The sequence below is a fragment of the Dermacentor andersoni genome, chromosome 2 (assembly GCF_023375885.2).
Source record: "Dermacentor andersoni chromosome 2, qqDerAnde1_hic_scaffold, whole genome shotgun sequence".
In the NCBI taxonomy this organism is placed as follows: Eukaryota; Metazoa; Arthropoda; class Arachnida; order Ixodida; family Ixodidae; genus Dermacentor; species Dermacentor andersoni.
The window spans coordinates 109,974,358-109,998,355 of record NC_092815.1 but is presented as its reverse complement, the minus strand read 5'-3'; the positions used below and the strand labels follow the sequence as shown (position 1 = coordinate 109,998,355).

General features: G+C 47.7%; 1 protein-coding gene and 1 long non-coding RNA gene across 3 annotated transcripts in view; one reads left to right on the top strand and one right to left on the bottom strand.

The window, feature by feature from the left end:
- The window catches only part of LOC140216137 (uncharacterized), a 96,469-nt gene that overhangs the window by 62,287 nt on the left and 10,184 nt on the right, over window positions 1-23,998 (top strand). The window lies entirely within an intron of this gene.
- Window positions 6,144-23,998, bottom strand: part of LOC126541248 (ceramide synthase 6-like) — a 39,386-nt gene continuing 21,531 nt past the window's right edge. Inside the window, exons 7-9 of the mRNA XM_050187946.3 lie at window positions 23,572-23,678; window positions 19,606-19,762; window positions 6,144-8,614 (exon numbers count right to left, since the gene is read on the bottom strand). Coding sequence (XP_050043903.1) covers window positions 8,501-8,614; window positions 19,606-19,762; window positions 23,572-23,678 — 378 coding nt within the window. The 3' untranslated portion in view covers window positions 6,144-8,500. The remainder of the gene's footprint in view (window positions 8,615-19,605; window positions 19,763-23,571; window positions 23,679-23,998) is intronic.

Sequence of the window (23,998 nt, the reverse complement as noted above, 5' to 3'; positions counted from 1 at the left end):
CCTCGACGTGCTTCTCGAGGGCCACGCAGTCACCGCCTTAGTCGACACAGGGGCTGATTACTCCGTCATGAGTGGACACATCGCCGCCCAGTTGAAGAAAGTTAAGACTACGTGGGAAGGCCCTCAAATTCGTACCGCCGGAGGACACCTCCTAACGCCGACTGGAATGTGCACGGCAAGAATTACCATTCACGACCGGACTTACCCTGTCACCTTCGTTATCCTCCAACAGTGTTCACGAGACGTCATTCTCGGCATGGACTTCCTCAACCAACACGGCGCAGTCATCGACCTGAAGTCGAAGTCAATAACTCTGTCGGAAGACCATGCGATACCGTCGGAGAACCCTCGTAGTCACCACGCCTTGAGTGTGCTCGAAGATCAGGTGAGCATCCCGCCTCGCTCCAGCATTGTTATTTCGGTCGGCACCGAAACACCCGCTGACTTAGAAGGTGTCATCGAAGGCGACCAACGTCTACTGCTAGACCGTGAAATTTGCGTCGCAAGAGGGATCGCTCGACTGCACGGAGGAAACACGAAAGTGTTGCTGACAAACTTCAGCCAGGAGTACAAGCACATCAACAAGGGCACGACGATCGCATACATCGAGGAAATTCTGGAAAACAGCAATGCGTTTGTCCTCTCGGATTCCGCCGCATCTACCCCGACGACCATGGTTGCCGAACCAGACTACGACATTAATCCAAGTCTCCCCGTGATTAAGCAACAGCAGCTCAGAAGTCTGCTCCGGCGATACAAAGGCTGCTTTTCGACGTCATCGAGGATTCGACAAACACCAGTCGCCAAGCATCGCATAATCACCGAGGAGTATGCTCGACCACTTCGCCAGAGCCCTTACCGAGTTTCGCCGCGAGAACGTGAAGCTATAAGAGAACAAGTCGACGAAATGCTGCGCGACGACATCATCCAGCCGTCGAAAAGCCCGTGGGCATCTCCTGTTGTGCTGGTGAAGAAAAAGGACGGAACCCTTCGTTTCTGCGTCGATTATCGTCGTCTGAACAAGATCACGAAGAAGGACGTATACCCTCTCCCACGGATAGACGACGCATTGGATCGGCTCTGCAACGCTAAATACTTCTCCTCGATGGACCTCAAGTCTGGCTATTGGCAAATAGAAGTCGACGAAAGAGATCGTGAAAAGACCGCCTTCATCACCCCAGACGGCCTCTACGAGTTCAAGGTTATGCCATTTGGACTGTGCTCGGCGCCTGCAACGTTCCAGCGCGTGATGGACACGGTTTTAGCAGGATTGAAGTGGCAGACCTGTCTCGTTTACTTGGATGACGTCGTTGTATTCGCCGAAAATTTTGACGATCACCTTAGGCGGCTTGCCACAGTACTAGAGGCCATCAAGTCATCAGGGCTCACTCTGAAGCCAGAAAAGTGCCGCTTCGCTTACGATGAGCTTCTATTCCTAGGCCACGTCATCAGCAAATCCGGAGTACGCCCCGACCCGCAGAAAACAGCTGCCATTGCAAAGTTCCCGCAGCCCACCGACAAGAAGGCAGTGCGTAGATTTCTTGGCATGTGTGCCTACTACAGGCGATTTGTCAAGAACTTTTCACGCATCGCTGAGCCGCTGACACAGCTAACTAAATGTGACGTCGAGTTCAAGTGGGAAACGCCACAGGGCAACGCATTTCAAGAACTCAAACGACGCATGCAGTCGCCGCCCGTACTTGCGCACTTCGACGAGCACGCCGATACCGAAATACACACTGACGCCAGTAGCCTAGGCCTCGGTGCCGTCCTAGTCCAGAGAAAAGATGGACATGAACACGTGATAGCTTACGCTAGCCGATCATTGTCAAAAGCAGAAGGCAATTATTCTACAACCGAAAAGGAATGCCTCGCCATCGTTTGGGCCACAGCGAAATTTCGCCCTTACCTATATGGCAGGCCATTCAAGGTGGTCAGCGATCATCACGCGTTGTGTTGGCTAGCTAACCTAAAAGACCCCTCAGGACGGCTGGCACGGTGGAGCCTCAGGCTACAAGAATACGACATCACTGTAACCTACAAGTCCGGACGAAAACACTCAGATGCCGATTGCCTATCCCGCGCCCCCATTGACGCGCGCCGCCGCAAGATGACGAGGATGACGACGCCTTCCTTGGAATAATAAGCGCGGAAGACTTCGCCGAACAGCAACGAGGAGACTCGGAGCTAAAAGCCCTAATCGAGTATTTGGAAGGGCACACCGACGTTGTCCCAAGGGCATTTAAGCGTGGATTATCTTCGTTCACGCTTCAAAACAACCTACTCGTGAAGAAGAACTTCTCACCAGTCCACGCCAACTACCTTCTTGTTGTTCCGTCGGCGCTACGTCCAGAAGTACTGCACGCCCTACATGACGATCCGACCGCTGGGCACCTCGGTTTCTCCCGGACGCTATCGAGGATACAAGAAAGGTATTACTGGCCGCGCCTAACCACCGATGTCGCCCGTTACGTCAAGACATGCCGCGACTGTCAGCGACGCAAGACACCACCGACAAGACCAGCGGGATTACTACAGCCGATCCAGCCTCCTTACCGACCTTTTCAGCAGATCGGGATGGACTTGTTGGGACCGTTTCCGACATCAGCTTCCGGAAATAGGTGGATTGTCGTGGCGACGGACTATCTCACCCGCTTCGCTGAAACTAAAGCTCTACCGAAAGGCAGCGCAGCCGAAGTGGCTAAATTTTTCGTCGAGAACATCCTGTTGCGACATGGTGCTCCAGAAGTCCTCATCACCGACAGAGGAACGGCCTTTACAGCGGAGCTCACTCAAGCCATTCTGAACTACAGTCAGACAAGGCACAGGAGGACGACGGCCTACCATCCGCAGACGAATGGTCTTACGGAGCGGCTGAATAAGACCCTCGCCGACATGCTAGCGATGTACGTCGACGTCGAGCACAAGACGTGGGACGCGGTCCTGCCGTATGTCACCTTCGCCTACAACACGGCGGTGCAAGAAACAACACAGATCACGCCATTCAAGTTGGTTTACGGCAGGAACCCGACGACGACGCTCGACGCCATGCTGCCGCACGTCACTGACGAGGAGAATCTTGACGTCGCTACCTATCTCCAGCGCGCCGAAGAAGCCCGACAGCTCGCCCGCCTGCGGATCAAGAACCAGCAAAGGACCGACAGCCGACACTACAACCTCCGACGACGCTTCGTCGAGTACCAGCCCGGCGACCGTGTTTGGGTATGGACCCCGATACGCCGACGAGGACTCAGTGAGAAACTACTGCGACGCTATTTCGAATCCTACAAGGTCATCCGACGTATTGGCGCACTGGACTATGAGGTCGTGCCAGACGGCATTTCGCATTCACAGCGGCGCCGCGCACGATCTGAAGTGGTCCACGTGGTGCGCCTTAAGCCATTTTACGGACGCTGACGAAGTTCCTTATTTTGTTGTTTTCTTTGCTACGAGTGCTTTTCTTTATTACTTTCGTTCGTTTGCAGCATCGGGTCGATGTTTTTTTTAAGAGGGGGGTACTGACACGTGTACGCCGCCTAACAAATGTCATCGCACAGCGCGCGACGCGCCTGCATGTATCCGAAGTTTCTGGAAAGTTATCGATGCTTCTATCCGCTGTCTGTTGTCGCCGAACCTTATGTTATCTGATTTCACCGCCTGACGCGAATGGTATAGAACTTTGTGGAAGGCACGCGGGTCCCAACGATTAGTCTGGAACATTCGACGATTGATGTATGAAAGCCGACGCGCTTGACCCGTTGATCAGATTTTCGACGATCGCCGAGCGTGTTCGCCGCTATCGTTGTGCTAAGTGTAGCCTGTTTCGTGGGCACAGGTTCGCCCAATAAAAGTTAGTTTTGTCGTTCACAGTACTGCTACTGTGTTATTCAACGTCACGACCACGTGACAATACAATTAGGAGGCGCGCATTAGCGAGGATACTCCGGAATATTTTTGACAAACGGGGGGGTCTTGAACGTGTACTGAATGCACGATACACGCACGTACACATTTTTTAAAATCTGTTTTCGGCCCCATCGAATTGCGGCGGCCGCAGCCTGGATTTATTACCACGCCAGCACGGCGGATGAAACGGTGACAATGACAAAAGTGTTCGGCGATATTTTTTTCTTCTTATTTTCACTGAGTGCGCATACGTGAATCAGCCATATTCCTACGCGATAGCTGTACGGGCTTGAATTCAAGGCTCATCCGCCTGGAAGGGCGCACGAGCGCTTTTCATGAAAGCAAGGCAGCCCAGTGCTACACTGCAGAAACGTTGTACCTTTAGTGCATATTTTCACTCCCCCCCCCCCCTCCTCCTCCACGTGTAGAGTAGCAAGCAGCACAGTTTTCATAAGCCATTTGCCTTTCACTCCTACACCCCTCAGGTTCGTAACATTTCACTCGAAATTCAGTCAGTTCAACGATTTCAGGGATGCTAAGGCCAAAATTTGAGGGGGGAAACAAACTTCAAAAGTAGTGTAGCGTCCTTAGCTATACTTGTGTTAATGCCAAAAGGCCCCAAATTTTCTTAGGAAACAAATCCGCGTTAGAATCGGGTAAACAAAATAATTGAGCTACCGTTAAATCTTCCATGGGCAGGCAATTATAATAGCCGTTCTCGGCATCGGCGCATTCACTCCAAGACGGACCTTGCCGTTGCACGGAGTCGCCGCTGCGGTCCCTAAAGGGGTCAGACACGTGCATGACCAGCCAAGTCCAAATTGGCTCGGTTGGGATCAAATGACCCGAAGTCGAAATAACGGAAGTGTACTGTGTCTAGGAGAGTTTCGCGATACTGTGTCCATGACACAACCCCAGTGCGGAGTTGCTTCCAATGTTCAAAAGTCGCCCCAATCCGTTTTCAAGGAGCTCTAAAGGCCCCTGAAGAAAGGGGCGGGGGGGGGGGGGGGGGTTCAAGGTGTACGAACGCTGCTCTCTGCAGCGATACCTCAAGCGCAAGGGCGTTCTTATACCACCCACTCGCACCGGAGACCCGCCGTTATAGTCGGCAATCGAACCTGCGACAAGAAAAGAAATCGACGAGAAGGACGCAACCAGTTTCGGCAAGGAGCGATCGTGTCCAACGCATCTCGTTTCACACGCCGTTCACCGTCGTCGCAAGGGGCTAACGCCTTTATTCCACAGACGCCGTCCACAAGCTGGGGGGGGGGGGGGGGGGGGGGGGGGCGTGCAGCAATGACGAACCCGCGGTACAAAAACAACACGCGGCACTGGCGCGCCGTGCGACGCAGGAATGCTTGTCCGGACCACAAACACACACACACCATATATCGAGCAGGCCTCCCTCGGACCGTTCTTCCGACGCTCACGTCCAGCGCAGTTCCGCCCTGGGCTAAACGCCGACCGCACTTGCCAAGCTAGAAGGCGGCGTCCACGCCGATCGGGACGGCCAAACACGCTGCATTCAGCGAGGGTGTAAAAGATGGTTTTGACTCTGCACCCTGGCCGCCACGTAGAGGCAGGGCGGAGCTGCGCGGTCCGCTGGTCGCCACCAAGGTCCGACACCCGCGTCCAGACGACATCGGCGTCTGGTAAACGCGGCCACGCAGGGAGGAACGGCTCGCGCAGGCAGGTGCACACCCGTTAAGGCGCAGCAGACGAGTGTGGCCCGATGGTCCATCACTTATCACTACCACCGACACAAGTGGCACACACCGCACGCAAACCGGTAACAGCCCGCTCTGCTTCTTCGAAAGGCGCGCGAAAACCGTGGTCCGCGAACAACTTGGCCCACCAGAGGGCTCCTACCGCGCCCCTTCTCTGGGCGCGACTATGGTACATACAGGCAGTAACAGAAAAGGAACTGCACACACGCACTCCCCGTGGTAAAAAAAAAAAAAAAAAAAAAAAAAAAAAAAAAAATGAAGGGAAGCACCTTGGGCGCGCGCGTCGCCGCAGCTGTCTGGGTTTACGCGGGACGCAGTCCAGCAATGCACCTGCTGCCGCCAAATGGTTACACATGGCCGGCGGCAGCGTACAAATCAATATACCGGCTTCTCTCCGCACACGGACAACAAACCGCCGCGGACCGCTCGCCGCAAGTACTTGTCTGCGCGCGCAGCGACGACTGTGCTGGGTACGCAATGCGCCAAAGAAAACACACAGGCAAAAGCAGGTAAGAATAACGTACATATGTTGCAGCAGCAGAAATACAAAAATACTCTTTGGTTCTCTCTATGCTAGACAATGACAAAAGCATCGTTACTGAGTGGTAGACAAAAATAAAAAGAGGGGGGAGAAACACAGGCACACAACAAAACTGCACACAAATGGGGCACAACCATTCTTGCGAGCTGCTGCCACGATTTAAGAAATGACTCTCGCGACAGAACCACTACCCCCCAATCTACTCCTCGAGGACCCGCTTCGGTTAAGTGCTACAGACCAACGCGGCTCGGAGTGTACGGGCTCAGAGAAGAGGTCACGACACCTTCAAAGAGGTTAAAGTAGCCCGACCAAGTCCTGCAGCTTCTATCCTTCCTTCCATCCAGGGCAGTATGTCACTCTAGCTAAGCTAAACACAAAACACCCCAGATCTGAAGTAGTGACAAGCTCTGGGGAGTGCCTTGGCAAAAGCTGCAGAACTATTGCTGGGAACTCCTGGGTTTCTGAAGATATGTGCTGTCACGGTAACAGAATCTAGAAGTCCTGCTGCACTAGGCACATAGAAGCCCGTCTCGAGCAAGCCGACACACCAACAGCAACAGGAAAGGGGCTCCGACCATGCAAGCAGCACTGCAAGATGCGCAGCGTTCAGCAGACAACTGGGCAGTCCAGTCCTTTCTATCTGCACCAAAACCACTATCATTTGCTGATCTCCTAAGCAAAACACACTGTAAGGTCTTGTCAACTCAGACTCCTCACATTAGCAACACAGCAAGGACTCCAAGAAGTCTGGTTGATTTACCACACACCTGGTAAACGCCTACTGCAAGACCTTACACATGAAGTAATCTCTTAGCATGCAGTCTGAAGGGAACAAACACGAGCTTGCAGCACTGCCTGCATGACAGGAGCCCACAGGTCCGGCCACCCTTGCTGTTCAAGAAAACCTTCCAACCCACGGTGCAGCAGCACAGACGGAGAACAAGGACAGAAGAATCGGAACGGCCCGCCTCTCCTGGCAGCAAGAGGGGCCACCCCGTGGGCGTGCACACAGCTTGTCACATGCTGCCCTCCTGCTCCAGCCACACCGCACCACCCGCGGTGCCTGCTTCTTCAGAAGGGGACCCACCTAACTCTGCGACCACCTCCTGGCCTCGGGGTTCCCCCCAACTGCTATGCCTTGGGTATCACTTTCATGCTCAGCAAGGAGCTGGCCTGGCACGTGGCAATGGCTAAACACACACACATCAGAGTTTATGGCACTTAATGCCGCCACAAATGGTCACATTCGCAATCTACGCAAGCTGCCCTCCGCCTCGCGAGGTTGAGTGGAACCCAGCTTAGACTTGACACCATAGTCAGCCACTTGGGCCAAGCACTCGGCAAGGAAGTGGCCACAGAGTACAGTGCCCAGATTGGCGTCACGCGTGCGGTGGCGGGGAGAACAGACTTGCCTGCTGCGCAGCCCAACACAATAGGGAACCCAGACAGGACATCGGAAAACCACGCTGCAAGAGTAAAAGGCTGGCCTGGCACCTAAGCATATACAGCACACCCTGCATGCTAATTCTTTGCAGGAGCTACTTTGTATGCTATGTCATCCCAAGTAACTAAACAACAGTAAAAGACTTAGCTACTTGAATATGAAAGGGACATTTCACTACTATGAAAATGACCACACAGCTGATCATATTCAGGCTGCCTTCTGCTCTTCAACGATACTCAGTGTCCATAACAGCTTCACTCAAGTAGAGGAAAAATATATTAATAAATAAAAATCATACTCCTGAATATTTTTATGGCCTGAGGAACGCAGGATCATTTGCACTGTCTGCACATGAGCAGACCAATCCACCCAGAAATAAAGTGCACAGAAACCTTACGGCTGTAACCATTGGATGTACTTAGGTATGGTAAATTGAGAGCCTCGAGCAAAGCCCTCCAGAGGTCATATGCACAACACATATGCCCTAAGCATAGTAATGTAGCAGACATCAATAACCTTGTTGTTTTGAACATGGGGCCAGCGCTGGTGTGACCTTAAGCTTTTGCAGCGTGGTTGCAAGCCAGGAAAAGGAAATAGCAGACCCCCCTAAACTTCCTTGCACAGAGAGACACGTACACGGTTCTTATTCAAGCGCAATGACCCCGAGTCTGCATTCTTTTTGAGTATCATCTAGACCTACCCCTCCCTACTCAACTTACTGTAACAAACATCTAAAGATGTTAAAAAAAAAAGAAACGCCTAGCAAGAAGGCAGAACAGAAAAGAGGGGCTGAAAGGGGGTGCAGAGCCGCAAGTGTCAATGCATGCCGGCAGTTGTCACGGGGAATCGTGCATGGCCCTTTTCTTGATGGTTGGCTCGGCTCTAGTCGGCTTTACGGCTCTTGTGCCGCTTGAAGTCGCCGGACTCGTGGCTGTTCTGAGGAGTCTTCTCGTCCTCCTGGCTGCTTGACTCATCATCGCTGCGCAAGTCCTTGACCTGCATATGCCACGCCAGTTCTCCATCAATAATGCATTTCCCTTCCAACACATCAGGCTTGCCAGCGGCCGGAGCAGCAATGCCACATGCAGCTACAAAAATTAAACTGCTTCTGTGGCCAAGTACTCAAAGTCTCTAAAAGCATAGGTGAGAGCCAAGACGAAACTAAGCTGAGGCACAAATGCACTCTGCAGTGTTGAGCATGTAAAAAATGATTACTTATGAAAGAAAGTAAGGGTGGGGAACAGAGGTTGCACAGCCTTGAGTGCAAGCAAATAGAGGATATTCAAAATGTCAAGTGCCATCTATTGACCTGAAGCAAAGTGCCATTTGCCATCTTGCTGAAGGCAGGGCAAGACAAAAAACTGCTCGCTGCTCATAGCTAAACACACAGCTGCTGCATTCAACCTCATTCAGGGGTGGGACTGCCCAAAGTCATTTTGGAGCAATTTAGAGTAGATGAAATTTCATTTTGAAGCAGGCCAAACTGAATTTTGATGGAATAATAGAATATGACAGCACACTTCAAAACCATGACGGAACACAGAATAAAGCAACATGAGTGCTGTGCTGCAACTGTCTTAAGCTGGATTTTGAAGCAAATTACCCTGACACTGAAAATGGCTAGAGCATGCAAATTTTAGTAATAGTGCCTGTAGATTTTTAATTAATGGTAACAATAAAAAAACAATCCATTCTCCAATAGTGAGTCCTAAATTCCTAAAAGTAGCCCAAGACATTTTTTATAAATACATTGTTTTTTTAATATCTTGACAGCGTGGGTGAAGTGCCTGGAAATGTACTTCAAGAACAGATTGTACTGAGAAGCCTAAGTTATGAACTAATGCGCTTTACTGAAAGCCACTTTTACATAATAGAAATAGTTTTGTCTTGCTGCAAGCCAATCAGAAAGCAGGGCAGCAGAAGCGCACTTTGTAGCTATAGCGTACTAGAAAAAAACCACCACAGTTTCATTCGAAAGGCGAAGCTTGATTGCGATAGCAAATTAGTAGACAGCTATATGAAGGATAGTAATTTTATTGGCCGTGTGAACTCGCAAACATTCGTTTGCTTGACAGCGAAAATGTTCTCAAATTGTGCGATCCAATGGACGTAACATAATTTCTGGGTCACTATATGTCACCCCAGACCCAAAGAGCCACAGTCTACCCTGGGATGGTATAATCTAACACTATTCCAAGCTGTTTTTACTGCGATAGCAATTGTACGAACACTCGAGATGCATTTCTGCCATTGCCGTGTTATTCTGTATAAAGTTAAAGCACGATAACATTGTCACCGCGCATCGTATGTTCGAGTGAAGGATTGCAAGAATCAGGCAACGACTGCGGCTCAATCTTGCACGCGCAAGGGAGGAAAGCAGGGGAGGAAGCACGCTGTCTTCCGTCGAGGCGCAAGGCACCGAGAGGAAGGGAGGGACCGGGAGGAGGGGAGGGATGGGGGGGCCTTCTACTGTGGTGGCTACTGCATACGGCGCAGGCGCCCTATCTTGAGAGTGATCTGAGATGCAGACAAAGTACACGGTCCTCACCTTCAAGGCAATCTGCTATGTGCAGAGTGCTGGTGGCTTCATATGCGCTCTGCTTTCAAAGCTTAGTTCGCCGCGTTGAAGCAAGACGCGGCTAGAAGGTCAATTCGCTCCCTGCTGCTGCTGCCGCGCTTTCTCACTCCACAGTTTTGAAAGCGAGTTTCTGGGGTCATTGAGCGAGATATGTTCATGTTTACCTGTGCGCGTGTGACACCTTATTTGTTGATTCACTTAGCAAGCGAATGTCTACATGTTTATACAGCCGATAAAACTACTATCCTTACTTTGTACCTATTCATTTGCTATCGGAGCGACGTTTTATTTTAAACCTGCCATTAGCCCTTCGTGAGAGGTTACAATGGCTCAGGCCTCGCCCATATTGGCACAGAAACAGATTGGAATAGTTTTACGTTATGGCGGCCCTGGGGACAGCAACGCCCACCCCGCTGAACCCACTGCAGCATGCACCTCCCTAATATCTTGTTCGCTCACAGCGCCCTCAGCCTTCTTTTCATTGTTTTGTGCCTTAGCTAGGAAGCATCGAACCACTCAGCCCATACAACCGTATTTTAGTAACACTATAAATACACCTGCCCTCGCCGTTCCATCAGTGATGACAGCCGGGAGTGGCCGCACGCATGCATGCCGGTTGCCGGAAGTGCCTAGAAGTCAGTGTTATAAGCGTGAAAATTACGAGAATCTCTGCAGGAGGTGCTGCCACATGGTGTGCAGAATGTGAACTGCGCAGTTTTTTGAGGAACGAATCTGCTGGCTGTTCACAGCCACTGCTGGAGTGCACATGCCAAAGCTGTTCTGGCGCAGTGTGGCACAATTTCGGTCAATTTTATGTATTTGGCACAGGAATTTGCATTTGTATCAAACCGGTGCAACTGGCACAGGAGTCACACGCCTGCCAATTATGTGGTGTCCCCCAACTACTGTTTGCTGCTATTTGCGAAGCAAGGGTTCATGGCAACAAGCCAAGCATTTTTTTTTTAAGCAGGCATAAGAAAATTGGTAAATAATATCCGCAGGCTAAGCAGTGGCCAATGTAGAAAACCAAATAAGTAAGTTATATTCATTCACGCATTAGAAAAGTCGCATGCTTAAACTATGCTACAGTTACCTGGAGTCTTACTGTAATTTTGCAATTGTGCTCACTCCCTATTCGCAGTGGGCCTGTCTGTATTTCAGTGTGTGTTTGGGCCCAAGGGAAAAGAAATGACACGCCCTAGGGGTGGGGCACAAGGCTGCCCTACGCTGCTTGAGCCCACTGTATTCGCAGATGGTTGAGGCTCCTGCACTTGCCTCAGTCTCTTGCCCTTGCTATGGAGACGGCACATTCCGCTTGTGGCCAAAGGGGGTTGGATATTCCTCTGTCTTGCTGCCAGAATCTATGTGTGCCATTTTTGGACTGTACGTGTTGAATGCAGGGGAGGAGGCACAGCCGAGCAAGCGTGGAATTTTTGAAACATACTGCGCATCTGCAGGCCTTACAACTCCGATTGAACAACAGCTTGAGCTTGGTAAATTAGCCCTACTATGGCATACTGAGCTCTCTCAAACGCAACCATTCCCTCAGAGATGGAAAAGTGTTCCGACGAACTACGCCTCTCTGAACGACCTGTGCGAGGCTAAATTTAGCTTCACTGCGTCGTCTGCACACACGACACATGCATGATCAAGTAATGGCTTCTTTCCTCTACCCAACGATGCCAAAGCAATGTGGGTGAGTAGCATAGATACAAAGATATAAGTGATAATGCTACAACATGTATCTGCTACATCAGTTCTTTTGAACGTTCTTAAACATTTTACGCCCCCCCCCCCCCCCCCCCCCAAATTCTTGTTCTCTTTTTTCACATGTTAGCTTCGTTTAAATTTGTGCTCAAGGCAACATTTGATTCTAAACGAAAAAGTGTGTGGGAACATTAACTTCTCTTTAGCCAATGTGAGTGAAACTATTTTTGTTTGATTTTTATGTGAAGGCACTGCTGTTCTATACACAAGGAACTTAGAGATGTTTAAGTGTGTGAAGCATTTTAGCGGCAAAAAGATTAATTTCGCAAACGTAATCAAAAACATCTCGCAGGTTGTTGTGGCAAGCACCTTGTTCTAAATATTTTCAATACAAAGTAACAATGAAGACAATTTCTGCGAAGACAGTGCGATGTTGATGAATTTTTACTAACATTTCTACAAAATTCATTTTCACACGTTAGCACAAGCTGAAAAGTCCAGACAGCTCAGCAAAGTCTGTCAGACCAGGTTTTCACATAAGAGACAAAATGGAAGAGTGGGCACGACGTCAGTGCACATAGCTCTACATATCTTTACTACAACGGCTCACCAACGGCATAGAGATTGACAATAACCGCGAGCTTTAACCTCAAGCTAAGCGGACTGCATATTCATTTTTCGTACTTTCATTTGGCACTTAAAGGGAAGCTGAAAGGTTTTCCAGAAAAAATGAGTGAAGATCTGTACATAATGGTTTTCAACCCTCCGAATTCGAATATCGTATCGAAATTGAGCGAAAGAAAGCGCAAGTATATTTTATTTCGACGAAAAGTGCAGCAGCGGACACGCCCAGCTCGCGTGTCTCGTTTCCGCCTGTGATTGGTCGGGCGCCTTGTGACGTCAACACTAGTAACCGACCGCTGCCGCTACACATGAAGCGCGGTGCCAGGTAGTTTGGTGCTGTTTTTCTGAGACAGTAATGGAAAATTTAGAGAGACTGCGTTTTTCTGAGGAGTTCGGCGTTACTCCCTACATGTACGAGCCGATTGCGAAGAGCCGGCCTCTCAAAGAAGCAAACGATGCTGGTGCGAGCAGTGCTTTCGACGCGAACGAAAGCAAAGTCTTGGGATCTCCTCGTGTTGGAAATGCTCTTTGGTGAGTATGTTTTTTGCAAAGCGATGTAGTGATCTCGCCGATCTTTCGCCGATCTAGTGAGCTCGTTTCCCGTCAAACAACTGTAGTGTTGTGTTCCTGCATGCCTCCTCGTGGAACGTAAGCGGGGATGCGATCGTCGGCATTTGTGCGCTGTCCAAAGCTGTCGGCAATCTACAAAGACTGTTTAAACGCGTGAAAAGCTTCCCGGTTCATGCAGTACGTGTAGTGACCTTCATCTGTTGACTACCACGTTGACTACCATTCACGTTGATTACCACTCACGTTGACTACCACGCACGTTGACTACCACTCTACATACACGCAGACGCACCAACAAAGGAATGCAGGGTCGATCGAAGCAGATTACGATGGCACGCACGCAGAAACAAGCGCGGTCAGGCACGGTCGCGGACGCTGCGTAGGAACGAAACACTAGAGTTGACGTCACAACACCGCGGTTTCCGGTCTCCGCTCGCATCGTCAGCAGCAGCGCGCGGCATTCGACGGGGGGCGGAGGTACAGCTCAATTTCAAACGACGATTACGTCGCTCCTAATTGAAAAAAAAAAAAACCAAATTTTACCTACATGGTTTATAAGGTTCCCGCATCCGTATATGAGCGTCTTATTGAATTCGACAGACTCTTCAGCTTCCCTTTAAAGGGACCCTAAAGAGAAAAATTATTTTTTCGGCATCAGTAAATTACCCTCCTAGAATATCAAAAGCACCACTCTTACCACGACAAGACACTGGGTAAACCAGGAAAAGTGCAATAACAAAATACAAGAGGCGAGGCCTCCTTTAAGTTCTCACACCAGCTCACAGAGATGTCATGGATTTTGACAGCTTCTTCTGGGGCCTTAGCTAATTCTTTGGCAGTAAAGATAGACTACATTGCATTCTAAAGGAGGCAAAGATTGAACCTGGAGAGTTTAGGGAACTTTTGCAGAGCCAACATGTCCTAAATATGAAAAAAGAAAATACATACTTTGAAATTCCTGATGTCGCAGTGAGGTACCCGTATTGGGGTTCCGGCGAGAAATTAAAAAGCCGAAATTCTGGCCTTCACTTTCTCTTCTAATGATCTAACAATTATATTAAAATTAACGACAAGAGAGTTTTCAAGAAACATTTCATCCATCTGAAGATATTTAGTGTTTTGCTTCAGTGTCACATTAATTACAGTGTTTCTTTGTTGTCTCTAGGGTTGGGGTGCTGCACTATATATTGTGCCTAAATGCACGTTTGCAGGGTTGCTTATGTTATTGTGCTGTGCTTGAAGGTGGAGCATATGTGAATAGCAAAGTCCTCAATACTTACAAACAGCTGAAACACAAAAGCAGTGCGAGAATTATGCAGTGCACAGAACGCTAGTCAGAGAGCATGCACAATGCCCTATTGTGCGAGAACTTTATACTCGCGACAGCAAACGGTAGAAAACAGTGCACGGAAAAAGTCTGTCGACCCTAAACTTGCCGGTCACGTTTGTCCTCCATTCTCACGGGACATTGCATGTGCAACCTGGCTTGCCCAATTTCAGTTCACACGCGCGAAGCGGGAATTTAACACGAATGGAGCAACCACGATGCTCATTAGTCGCGTGCACTGAACACAGCACTAGTACTGGAACTCTGGCTCATATGAGACGCATTTTCTTGAGGACCAGCAATGAATCTGGAGGGTTGTAATGCAATGCAAGGATCTTTTAGAGGCTTCAGTCGAAAATTCGAGAGTGTGTGATTCATTGCTTAGCGTACTTTATTCAAGTTCGAAGCGCATGTCACCACAAAGAAAAAGTCGATAAACGTTTCGGTTGGGAAGGAGGATGCCTCTTGAGAATGCTATCCAGACGGGTATACAGCAAAATCTCATTAAACTGTACCCGCTTAAACAGTACCTTCACTTCACAAGTAATGAAGTAAAATCACTGACTCAGTGGCCATTGAATATAATGCGCGTTGTATCCGCATAAACTGTATCAGCTTATGATGTACGCATCGGTTAACACGTAGTGTTTGCACTTTTCGACATACAATCATGGCAGAACAACAAGCATCAGACATCATAACAGCCTCCAAGAACAAACGCAGAAGCCACATCAAGACCAACATCATTTTGGCGCCGTGCCAGAGCGCGCTGCGGCCTGTGTTGTGGTGTCGTGCCGAAGCTCGGACAAAAACCGGGTGCTCAGCATAGAAGAAAAATTGGACATCATTCGTCCTATCGAACATGGCACGAAGAAGTTGGCGCTGGCACACGAGAAGGATCTACTGTTGACTACGGTGTGTGGCATTTGGAATGCGAAGTTGCTCAGCAGTGTTGCTGCAACTGTGAAATGATGTCAGATACGAGGTTCGACTCTTTGCCGTCGTTGCCTGGGTTACTGCTGAAGTGTCGGCTAACAACAGTGATGAGGACGACATAGAAAGCAACAGCACGGGCACGGGAAATTCAGGCCCAACCGTGGCAGAAGCTGCCCGTTACGTCAGCCTCATGCGTGCGTTTGCCGAAAAGAGGGGCTGGCAGAAAAGCTGGCTCACAGCTTAAGTGAGTTTGAGGCTGCTGCCGTCACTGCTAGGCCGACACGTCATCAAATGAAAATAACAGACGTTTGTTGTGCAAAGTGAATAAATACTGCATGCTTTTTGCCCTTTCATCGCACTCTCTCTGAGTTCCATTTTTGACAGGTAAGTGGGTGATCTCACACTATTCCGATTAAGCAGTACTACCGTTTATTGCATACTTTTCCAAGCTCCAGCTGACTACGGTTTAACTAGGTTTCACTGTACAAGGATGAAAAAACTAACAGGCATGCTTTTGTTGATTCGTGGAAGCACAGCGAAGTTAACTCTTCATGAATCGCTGGACAACGAAGACAACTGCTGTATTTTAGAGACCTGAACAGCCACAACGCGACGATTGCCAAGCTGCACTAGGCCGCACAACACATAGGTGCTTCGCAACTGCATCTTGGGGAAGATGGCAGATGTGGCTAGTGTTGCCAGAACACAATGCATTTTGAATATCCCCTGCAGGGGATATTCATAAGCCCCCTCAAGGTAGAGACATTCCTCCTCTCTTGGCCTCTCCTCCTGTGTCCTCGCCGCCATGTGCCTTACCTTGCCGCTCATTCCCTCAGTTAGCTCTTTTAGATAGCTGCGATTGCGCTATCCAAAAGGCCGATCACAGGATTCAAAATCACTGCAATCAAGAGCAACTGTCATGGCAATGGCACAAGTCAAAATACCAAACTATGAAAACAAACTGTAGGGCAGCCGACAGTGCCTGAACGTTCACGCACTTGTTCCCTCAGAAACGGCATAAGCCCTACCATGCGACTCTGCTCCAACAAAAGGGACCTGTGGATAAGCCCTGGACCTCCTCAGCTGCCCTCGTTTGCCGGCTCGGGCAACTAGATGAAATAATGTTGCTGCCTTTAGTTTCATTCATGGGGCTTAGATATTCGAAATGTCAAGCGCCACCGAGCGACTTGCAGCAAAGCACCGCTCGTCCTCTTGACGAAGGCACGGCAAAACAAATGTGCTTGTCCGACAACATAGCTACATGTACAGCTGCTTCTTCCATCTTTGTTCTGTGGCGTCCTCCCCCTGCTGTTCACTGCCACATGCGAAGCAAGGAGCTCGTGGCAACAAGCTAGGCTTTTTCGTATTTTGGCAATAGGTATAACAATATCAGTGCATAAAACCAAATACGCATGCTAAGCAGTGGCCAATGCAGATGACGCTTTCCATCTGTCTGCTCCTTCCATCCATCTTTCCCCTGTGTCTGCTTGTTTGCTGCACTGTCTAGAAATCCCCCTTCCCCTCCTTAAAAAATGCAAAAATAGTTTTCTCTTCACCACATCAGCTGAATTAGTGCTCAAGGGCAACACCTGCTTCCGCACGAAAAATTGTTTGGGAATGCGAATGCCTGCTTGCCTATGTGAGCGCGCTGCTGGTTACTAACAATAGAGGGAGATGCTCCTCAAAAATTATTTTATTTCTTTAGTTATTTGTACTATAGGTTTGAAAATTGAGCCAATTAGAGAGTTCTTCAAATAGATTTCGAATGCGTCATTAGTTTTTGTCTCGCTGCTATATTTCTTGAGTTATGCCCTACACAACAGCAAAATATGATTTTTGCAGGCACTTGCTGTAGCTAATTTAGCTCTTTGAAGACTGCAAAGTGCCAATATCTATCCGAACAGCATGTACAATTAGTGGAACTATGTAAAAGAAGAGTAGCACACTTCACAATCCGACGAGAATAACATTGCGCACTTACAGTTGTCTTGTATTAATGAAATTTCGCGTACAGATTCTTCCAAGATATGTAGAATCCTGATATATAGTTGAATTTGAAATATCTCTCAGCAGTAGCTGCGAAAGTACAAAGTTAGATTCTATGGGATTGTGAAAGAAATTAGGTAAAGTGTCCCAATTGTTTTTGCATAGTTCCAGTAATCTTACAAGCTGTTTAAATAGATATCAGCATGTTGTGGTCTACAATGAGCTAAATAAGCTACAGCAAGATGCTTTCTGCAGAAATTTTATGCACAAGAAAGTGCCTCCAAAGATCACTATATCTTGCTGTTGTGTAGGGCATAACTAAAACAATATATCAGCTACACAAAGACTAATGACATATTTGAAATATGCATAAAAAGCTGAATGGCAGTATTTTCATACCTCTAGTACAAATTAAAAAATAAGCTGTTTTGAGGAGCAAGTCCCATTAAGTTCGTACGTATTAAAGTAAACCTTCTAGAAGAGCACTGGCTGCCCACTGCTCGGTGACGTAAGCAGTAATATCGCCTCGAGGGGAGTGGCTAGGTGCGTCCTGCAGTGTCAATTTTGGTTTTGCACGCTGCAAGAGTCTCAATCCTTCGTGCTACGGTTTTTTAGATCTAAATGTTCGTATGCAGGGGTGCAACAGCTGAAATGGGATATGGAGCAATTTTTGGAGCATGAAAAATCTTAGTATTGGAACAGAAAAATCACAATTCGAAGCAGGTTATGCGAAAAAAAAAAAAAAAAAAAGAATCTATTGTGGAGCACCAGATTCGAAATTCGGAGCTGTTTAAGAGAGAAGAAATTATGCCGAAAGCATCGAGAATGATTGTCAATGTAAGCAAATAGTCTGAATAAACGAGCAAGCAACAGTCCCAATCGCATGAGCCTTCATTTTCCGTGCCTCCATTTGGAATTTAAGTACCGTGTTTTCTTTTTCATTTTTGGCTTTTGTATTGAGATACGGGGATATGTACAATGTGCCTAACAGTGTATTTGCAGCGCTAAGCTTGAAGCCGAAGCATCTGTAAACAGCAAAGTCCTCAATACTTACCATTCCCTGAAGCACAAAATCAGTGCAAGAATTAAGCAGCGCACAGAACGCAAGTGAGAGAGAACACACGTGACACCCTATCATATCAAAAGTTTGTACTTGCACTGGAGGATGGCAGAAAACAATGCACAGGACAAATTAATTCCTGACCGTCAACTTAAGTTGAACTTGACATGCACATGCATGTGCGACCTGACTTGCAAAATTTTCAGTTCAAATGCTTCAAGCGAGAATAGAAGACAAATGAAACAACCACAGTGCTCATTAGTTGCACGCATGAGGCTTTATCAACTTTTACGAACAGCGCCAAGTACCAGAGCTTCAATGCACAGGAGACGCACTTGCTTGAGGACCAGCAATGAATCTGGGGGAGGGGTGTTGTAATGCAGTGCAAGGTTGCTTTAGAGGCTGCAGTCAAAAATTTGAGATTGTATAAACAATTTTTTAGAGTACTTACTCAGGTTGGAAATGTGCAATGCAGGGAAAAGAAATTTGGCAACTATTTTTTCAAAGCAATATGCCTCATGAGAATACCATCTGGACTGATACAAAAGGGGAGGGAGTGTGGCTTTACTGATTCGTGGTGGCACAATGAAGTTCGCCCTTCAATGATCACTGGATGATGAAGGCGACTGTCGCATTTTAGAGCCTTGAACAGCCACACGTTCTTGAGTGCCGTGCTGCACTAGGCGAGCACAAAGTACAGCAGCTTTGCAATTGTGCCTCGGGGAACCTGGCAGATGTGGCGAGTGTTGCCAGATCAGCATGCATGTTGAATATTCCTCTTTGAGTGTGCCAATCTTGCAGTGGGAAGGTAACCATGGGGAATGTAGACTACAAATGGTCTTATCTCCCTGGTTTGTCCTATCTCTGCAAGCATTATATGTCGAGTGTGTGTGTGCTGGTGCCAGCACGCACCAACCGTCACTAAGGGCTCCTACAAAAGTTGTTTCTCTCTCTCTCTCTCTCAGCACTAACCAATACCATTTTGCTTCCTTTGCAATGAAAAGTGCCATATCATCTCGTTTCAATCAAGCAACTACGTCTTTCACTTCTCCACGATGCAAAAGAAACTATACGCAAATTTATCATCTATCTGATATCAAAGCAGACAACAAACTGCGCAGTACAAGTAGCAAGCACAAATCTCCTAGCTGTGTCGCCTCATTTTAAGAGCAGCTTGTTCATACAGGCATGGAACTCACCCCATTGCTTGTAATGGCCTGCAGCGCCATTCGAGCAATCATCCAAGTCCAGACTATGTGCAGGAACTGCAGGGCGACCAGCAGTGAGTTGAAGATGTAGTAGGCAGCAAACATCTCAATCACCTTCACCGCCTCAAACATAGTGTAGTAGATGACCCTGCAAAAGCCACACATAGTGCATCACATTCTCTACATGTGTTTGCAAAAGGTGGCACACACATTTCACACACACAAATTCTCAGCAGCAACATGAGCAGGTTTTCTTGGTATTTCTCTACTCAATGCAAAACAAACTTCTCGACGTAACAAACTAAGTGCCATCACATTGCGACTCCATCGGTCAGAAGGATGTTCCACATTCGCTGCCATGGCCATGGGTGACGCTGGCTGGCACTTCCTGGGTTACATCTACGCAAATACTCTTACGATCGGCCTGAAATCCAGCGTCGCAAGTCTGTTCAACGTTCCAGCTCGCCTGCTGTTGACAAACTAATTGCTCCCCTCTCCGAGTTGGCCCGGGCAACAGGGAAAGTAACAAAGACGTGAAGGCCATCGACATCGCCAAGAGGACCAAAAGTCTGCGGCGAACACTCAGGCACGGGTGCACTCACAGCCAACTCCAACCAGTGTGAAACCACGAGGGGCACAAACAACCCTTTTGGTGGAGACCTCTGCACTTTCCTGGACAATGGGCCTCACCGCCGATTATTTTGACTATATACTCGGGAGATTACGGCTTTCTTGGCCCTCATGTCAACCAGAATTGCCCGGAACTCTACAGAAATATATAGAAATTATGTAAATATATTTCTTTTCGTTTTCATCACCACAATGCCCGGGACTGGGTGAGGGGGTGAAACCCACCAGGGGGTGAAACCCACCTCACCCAGTCCTGATTTTATCAATATCGGGGAATGTGGACATGGGAACAGCCACCATCAAGGTACAATTGACGTTGCAATGCACGCGTGATGTGGAGGTATTGCTAAATGTGTTTGCCTTTAAACTAATGCAGGAACACATAAAATAAGCAAGGATGGCACGAACACATCTATTCATACATTTTATGCACATCCAGTGTCTGTGCAGGTAAGAAATAAAATGTACATTTACCAGCATGCTGCAGAGGGCACTAGCTTTACAAACTGGTTTACAAACCAAATCACGACAGAAAAAATTTTGTGTTTGCTTTCAGACTGCAAGGCTATAAATACAGTGTAGGTTAAAATAACATGGGTAATACATATGATTAACTAATAACAATAGATAATAATAAATAACGAAGGTAAATAAATCTTATTACAAATGCTAATTTAATTAAATGCTATGCTTGCTATCAGCCACCAATCAAACATAATTAGTGAACCTGCAGGAACCACAGCCTGGAGACCCATTCACATTGGTTTCCTAAACAACAACAATAAAAAGAAGCTACATTTCGTACCCACAATGTGAAGCCTGTTTCTCTCTGAGCAATTAACCTTAGCACATGGCTTTTGTGACACAAGTGCACCGTGCAGATGCTTCAGCTTGATCACAGAGCATATTTGCCGTACAGTGAGTTTCGACCCCCTACTTGCAGCTTCTGAGCAATGAAGTGTGATCTAGAAAGCAGTTCTCTAAGGTGCTAAAATGCAGCCAAATTGCTCAACCTGTCGATAAAAAAAATGCCGTTGTTCACTAAATAAAAAAATTTATCTCTAGAAGGTCCAAAAGCCACTAATTCTGCCGTTGAAATTTCTATAGTAATGACAACACTTATGAAGTGTCTGGAGCCTTGGGGCATAGCATACAGTGCTGAGAGCATGCAAGACACAGCTATAACCAGTAACACATCAGAGTTGTCCATTTTTCCATCAGTCCATTCTTTTTTTAAGGTAGCAGACAAAAAAGTCTGCCTAGCTTATTTAGGGCAATACGCCTGGAATTTCTTGCACAGCAATGAATAGCCTTTGCAAAATAAAAACATGTTACTAAGTACATGACTGCAACTAACTCTGGACATCTACCGTATTTACTCGCATAATGATCGCACTCGCGTAATGATCGCACTCCTGAATTTTGTCGTCAAAATTAGATTTTTTTTATTTCCCGTGTAATGATCGCACCCCGAACTTGCCGCGGCGATATGTCGCGTGCCAAGTCTAGCTAATAATGATCGCGCTTACCATCTGTCGAATGCTACGCGAACAACTCTTTTCAAGACAAGCCAAGCGATCTGCACGCACCAAACATTCTTAAGTAGATGCCTCATATCATTACTTTCATCACTTTCCGCACTTCCATGACAAAAAGAGGTACGACCAAACTTGCCTTTATTATGAGTAGGCTTTATAATGGTTGTGGTCAACAAAAACAAGAAAGGCGCCTTTCGATTCTTTTCATCTGCACTCGTGAGCACGCAACAAATCGCGCGCGGCAATGATAGCAGCCACGTTTACACTGATACGTTAAAAGTGTACCTTATTCATACGCCGACGCTTGTAACACAGCTAAGATATTCGCCCACCCTTAGCGGAAACGTGCCGTTTTAGGATAGTAGTGAAGACAGATGTCGCAGTTTCCGCACCACGCCGACCATGCGTTTCTGACCCCTCAAAGTGGACATGGCTATGTTATTGCCGCAAACTTGCCGATATTAACGATATGAACGATATTATTCATCACTGATACGGAAGAAACTGTTTCAATGCACATAATGTACTCACGAGAAGAAAAAGAAAAAATCGCGTTCGGCGCGTTCGGCTTGCTCCGCCAGCCGCCATTTTTGTTTTGGTGTCCCGCACCCGCATCCCGCAGCAAACGCGGGACGAAAAAAAAATTTTTTTTTTCTCGGGAAATTTAACCCGCGTAATGATCGCACCCCTGAATTGGCGTCAATTTTTCTGACTAAAAAGTGCGATCATTATGCGAGTAAATACGGTATTGTACGTGCAAAGTCTATGTTCCTCCCAGCGACTTTTCTAAAAAATGAATACCCTGAATCCGGGGGTACAGGTGGTGGGTTAAACCGATACGCTGGGTTGGACTATGTGGACATTTACTTTCTCATGGCTTGGAAACAGGCTTCGAGTTTGACTACACTCTAAGCTCCAGCACAGACGTAGCCACCATTCTGCCTATGCAATCAACAGCTCGCAAGGTATGCTGTGTGCTAATAAGGTGCACTTCATGCACCTGCATCAAGTGCGCCTAGCAAAAGATGCTCCATAAACATCACTCAAACAGAAGGCAGTAGTTTTCTTCGAAGCAGAAATGGACCTCACAGTAAAGAGAAGTTTTGGTGCCTCGGAAGTATGGGATGTGTGAATTGCGGGCAACCGCTAGGCATAATTCACAAGGCTTTTGTGAAGTGCTGTGTTTCCATTCTGCTGGAGCCAGTTGCATTGTCACCAGGAGCTACAGAGCTGATGAGATCCAGTATTTTGTAGCCAGCAGGCAGAGACTGACTTCTGACACAACAAGTTTGCCATTACTCATACGCTAGAAGGTGTGTCATCCACCTTCTCTGTTTCTGGGTGTCAGAGTTTTGGAGACTGGAATGGGGGAGGGGAATGGTCTAACACTTGGATTCCACTTATATGCATTAATATACACCAGCGAGTCTCCTATTGCATATACAACGGGAGATATGATGTGCACGAAGTCGTAGAAATGGAGACTTTTTGTAAGGATTTTAGCATTGTTCCACGCAGTTACTTTTGCGGGTTATACGTGTGGATCCTTCTTTTTCTTTTCTTTCCAGCCTGTTGTAATTGGGGGTGCGAGTTACACACAGAAATATATGGTCATCGTCATCATCATCAGCCTATCTCATGTGCAATGCAGGATGAAGGCCTCTCCCTGCAATTTCCAATTACCCCTGTCCTGCGCATATTGATTCCAACTAGCACCTGCGAATTTCCCAATTTCATCAGTACCAATTCATTACAAAGAACAACGGGGGTGTGCCACATGCGCGCTCACCTGTATGGGTAGAGCCCCAGCCTGGACACCAACCAGCAGATGGTGAACACAGCGAAGGCAGCATCTGCAAGGCGCTGACGTTTTACGTACTTGGCCATTTTAGCTGCCTGCATGAGAGGAAGTGACAGAGGGTGTTCAGCTCTGGGTGCCGAATCGAAAAGTATTTCGGTTTGGGTTCAGACTGCTGCATATTTTCCATCTCAGTTAAGGTTCTGCTCTGGAGCAATAATATAACAGTTCGAACTAGTCTGAAACAGTTCACGACGATTCAGAATTAAGGAGAATCCAGTTTAAAAAACCATGTCTTTCAGGCACACCCGCTAACTTATTCAAGTGAAAAATAACTTCTTTATACCCTTGTGTGACGCGCACAGACTTGTTTTTAATATCATGCAGGAAATTTAACACACCGTGACGCAAGGTGCAG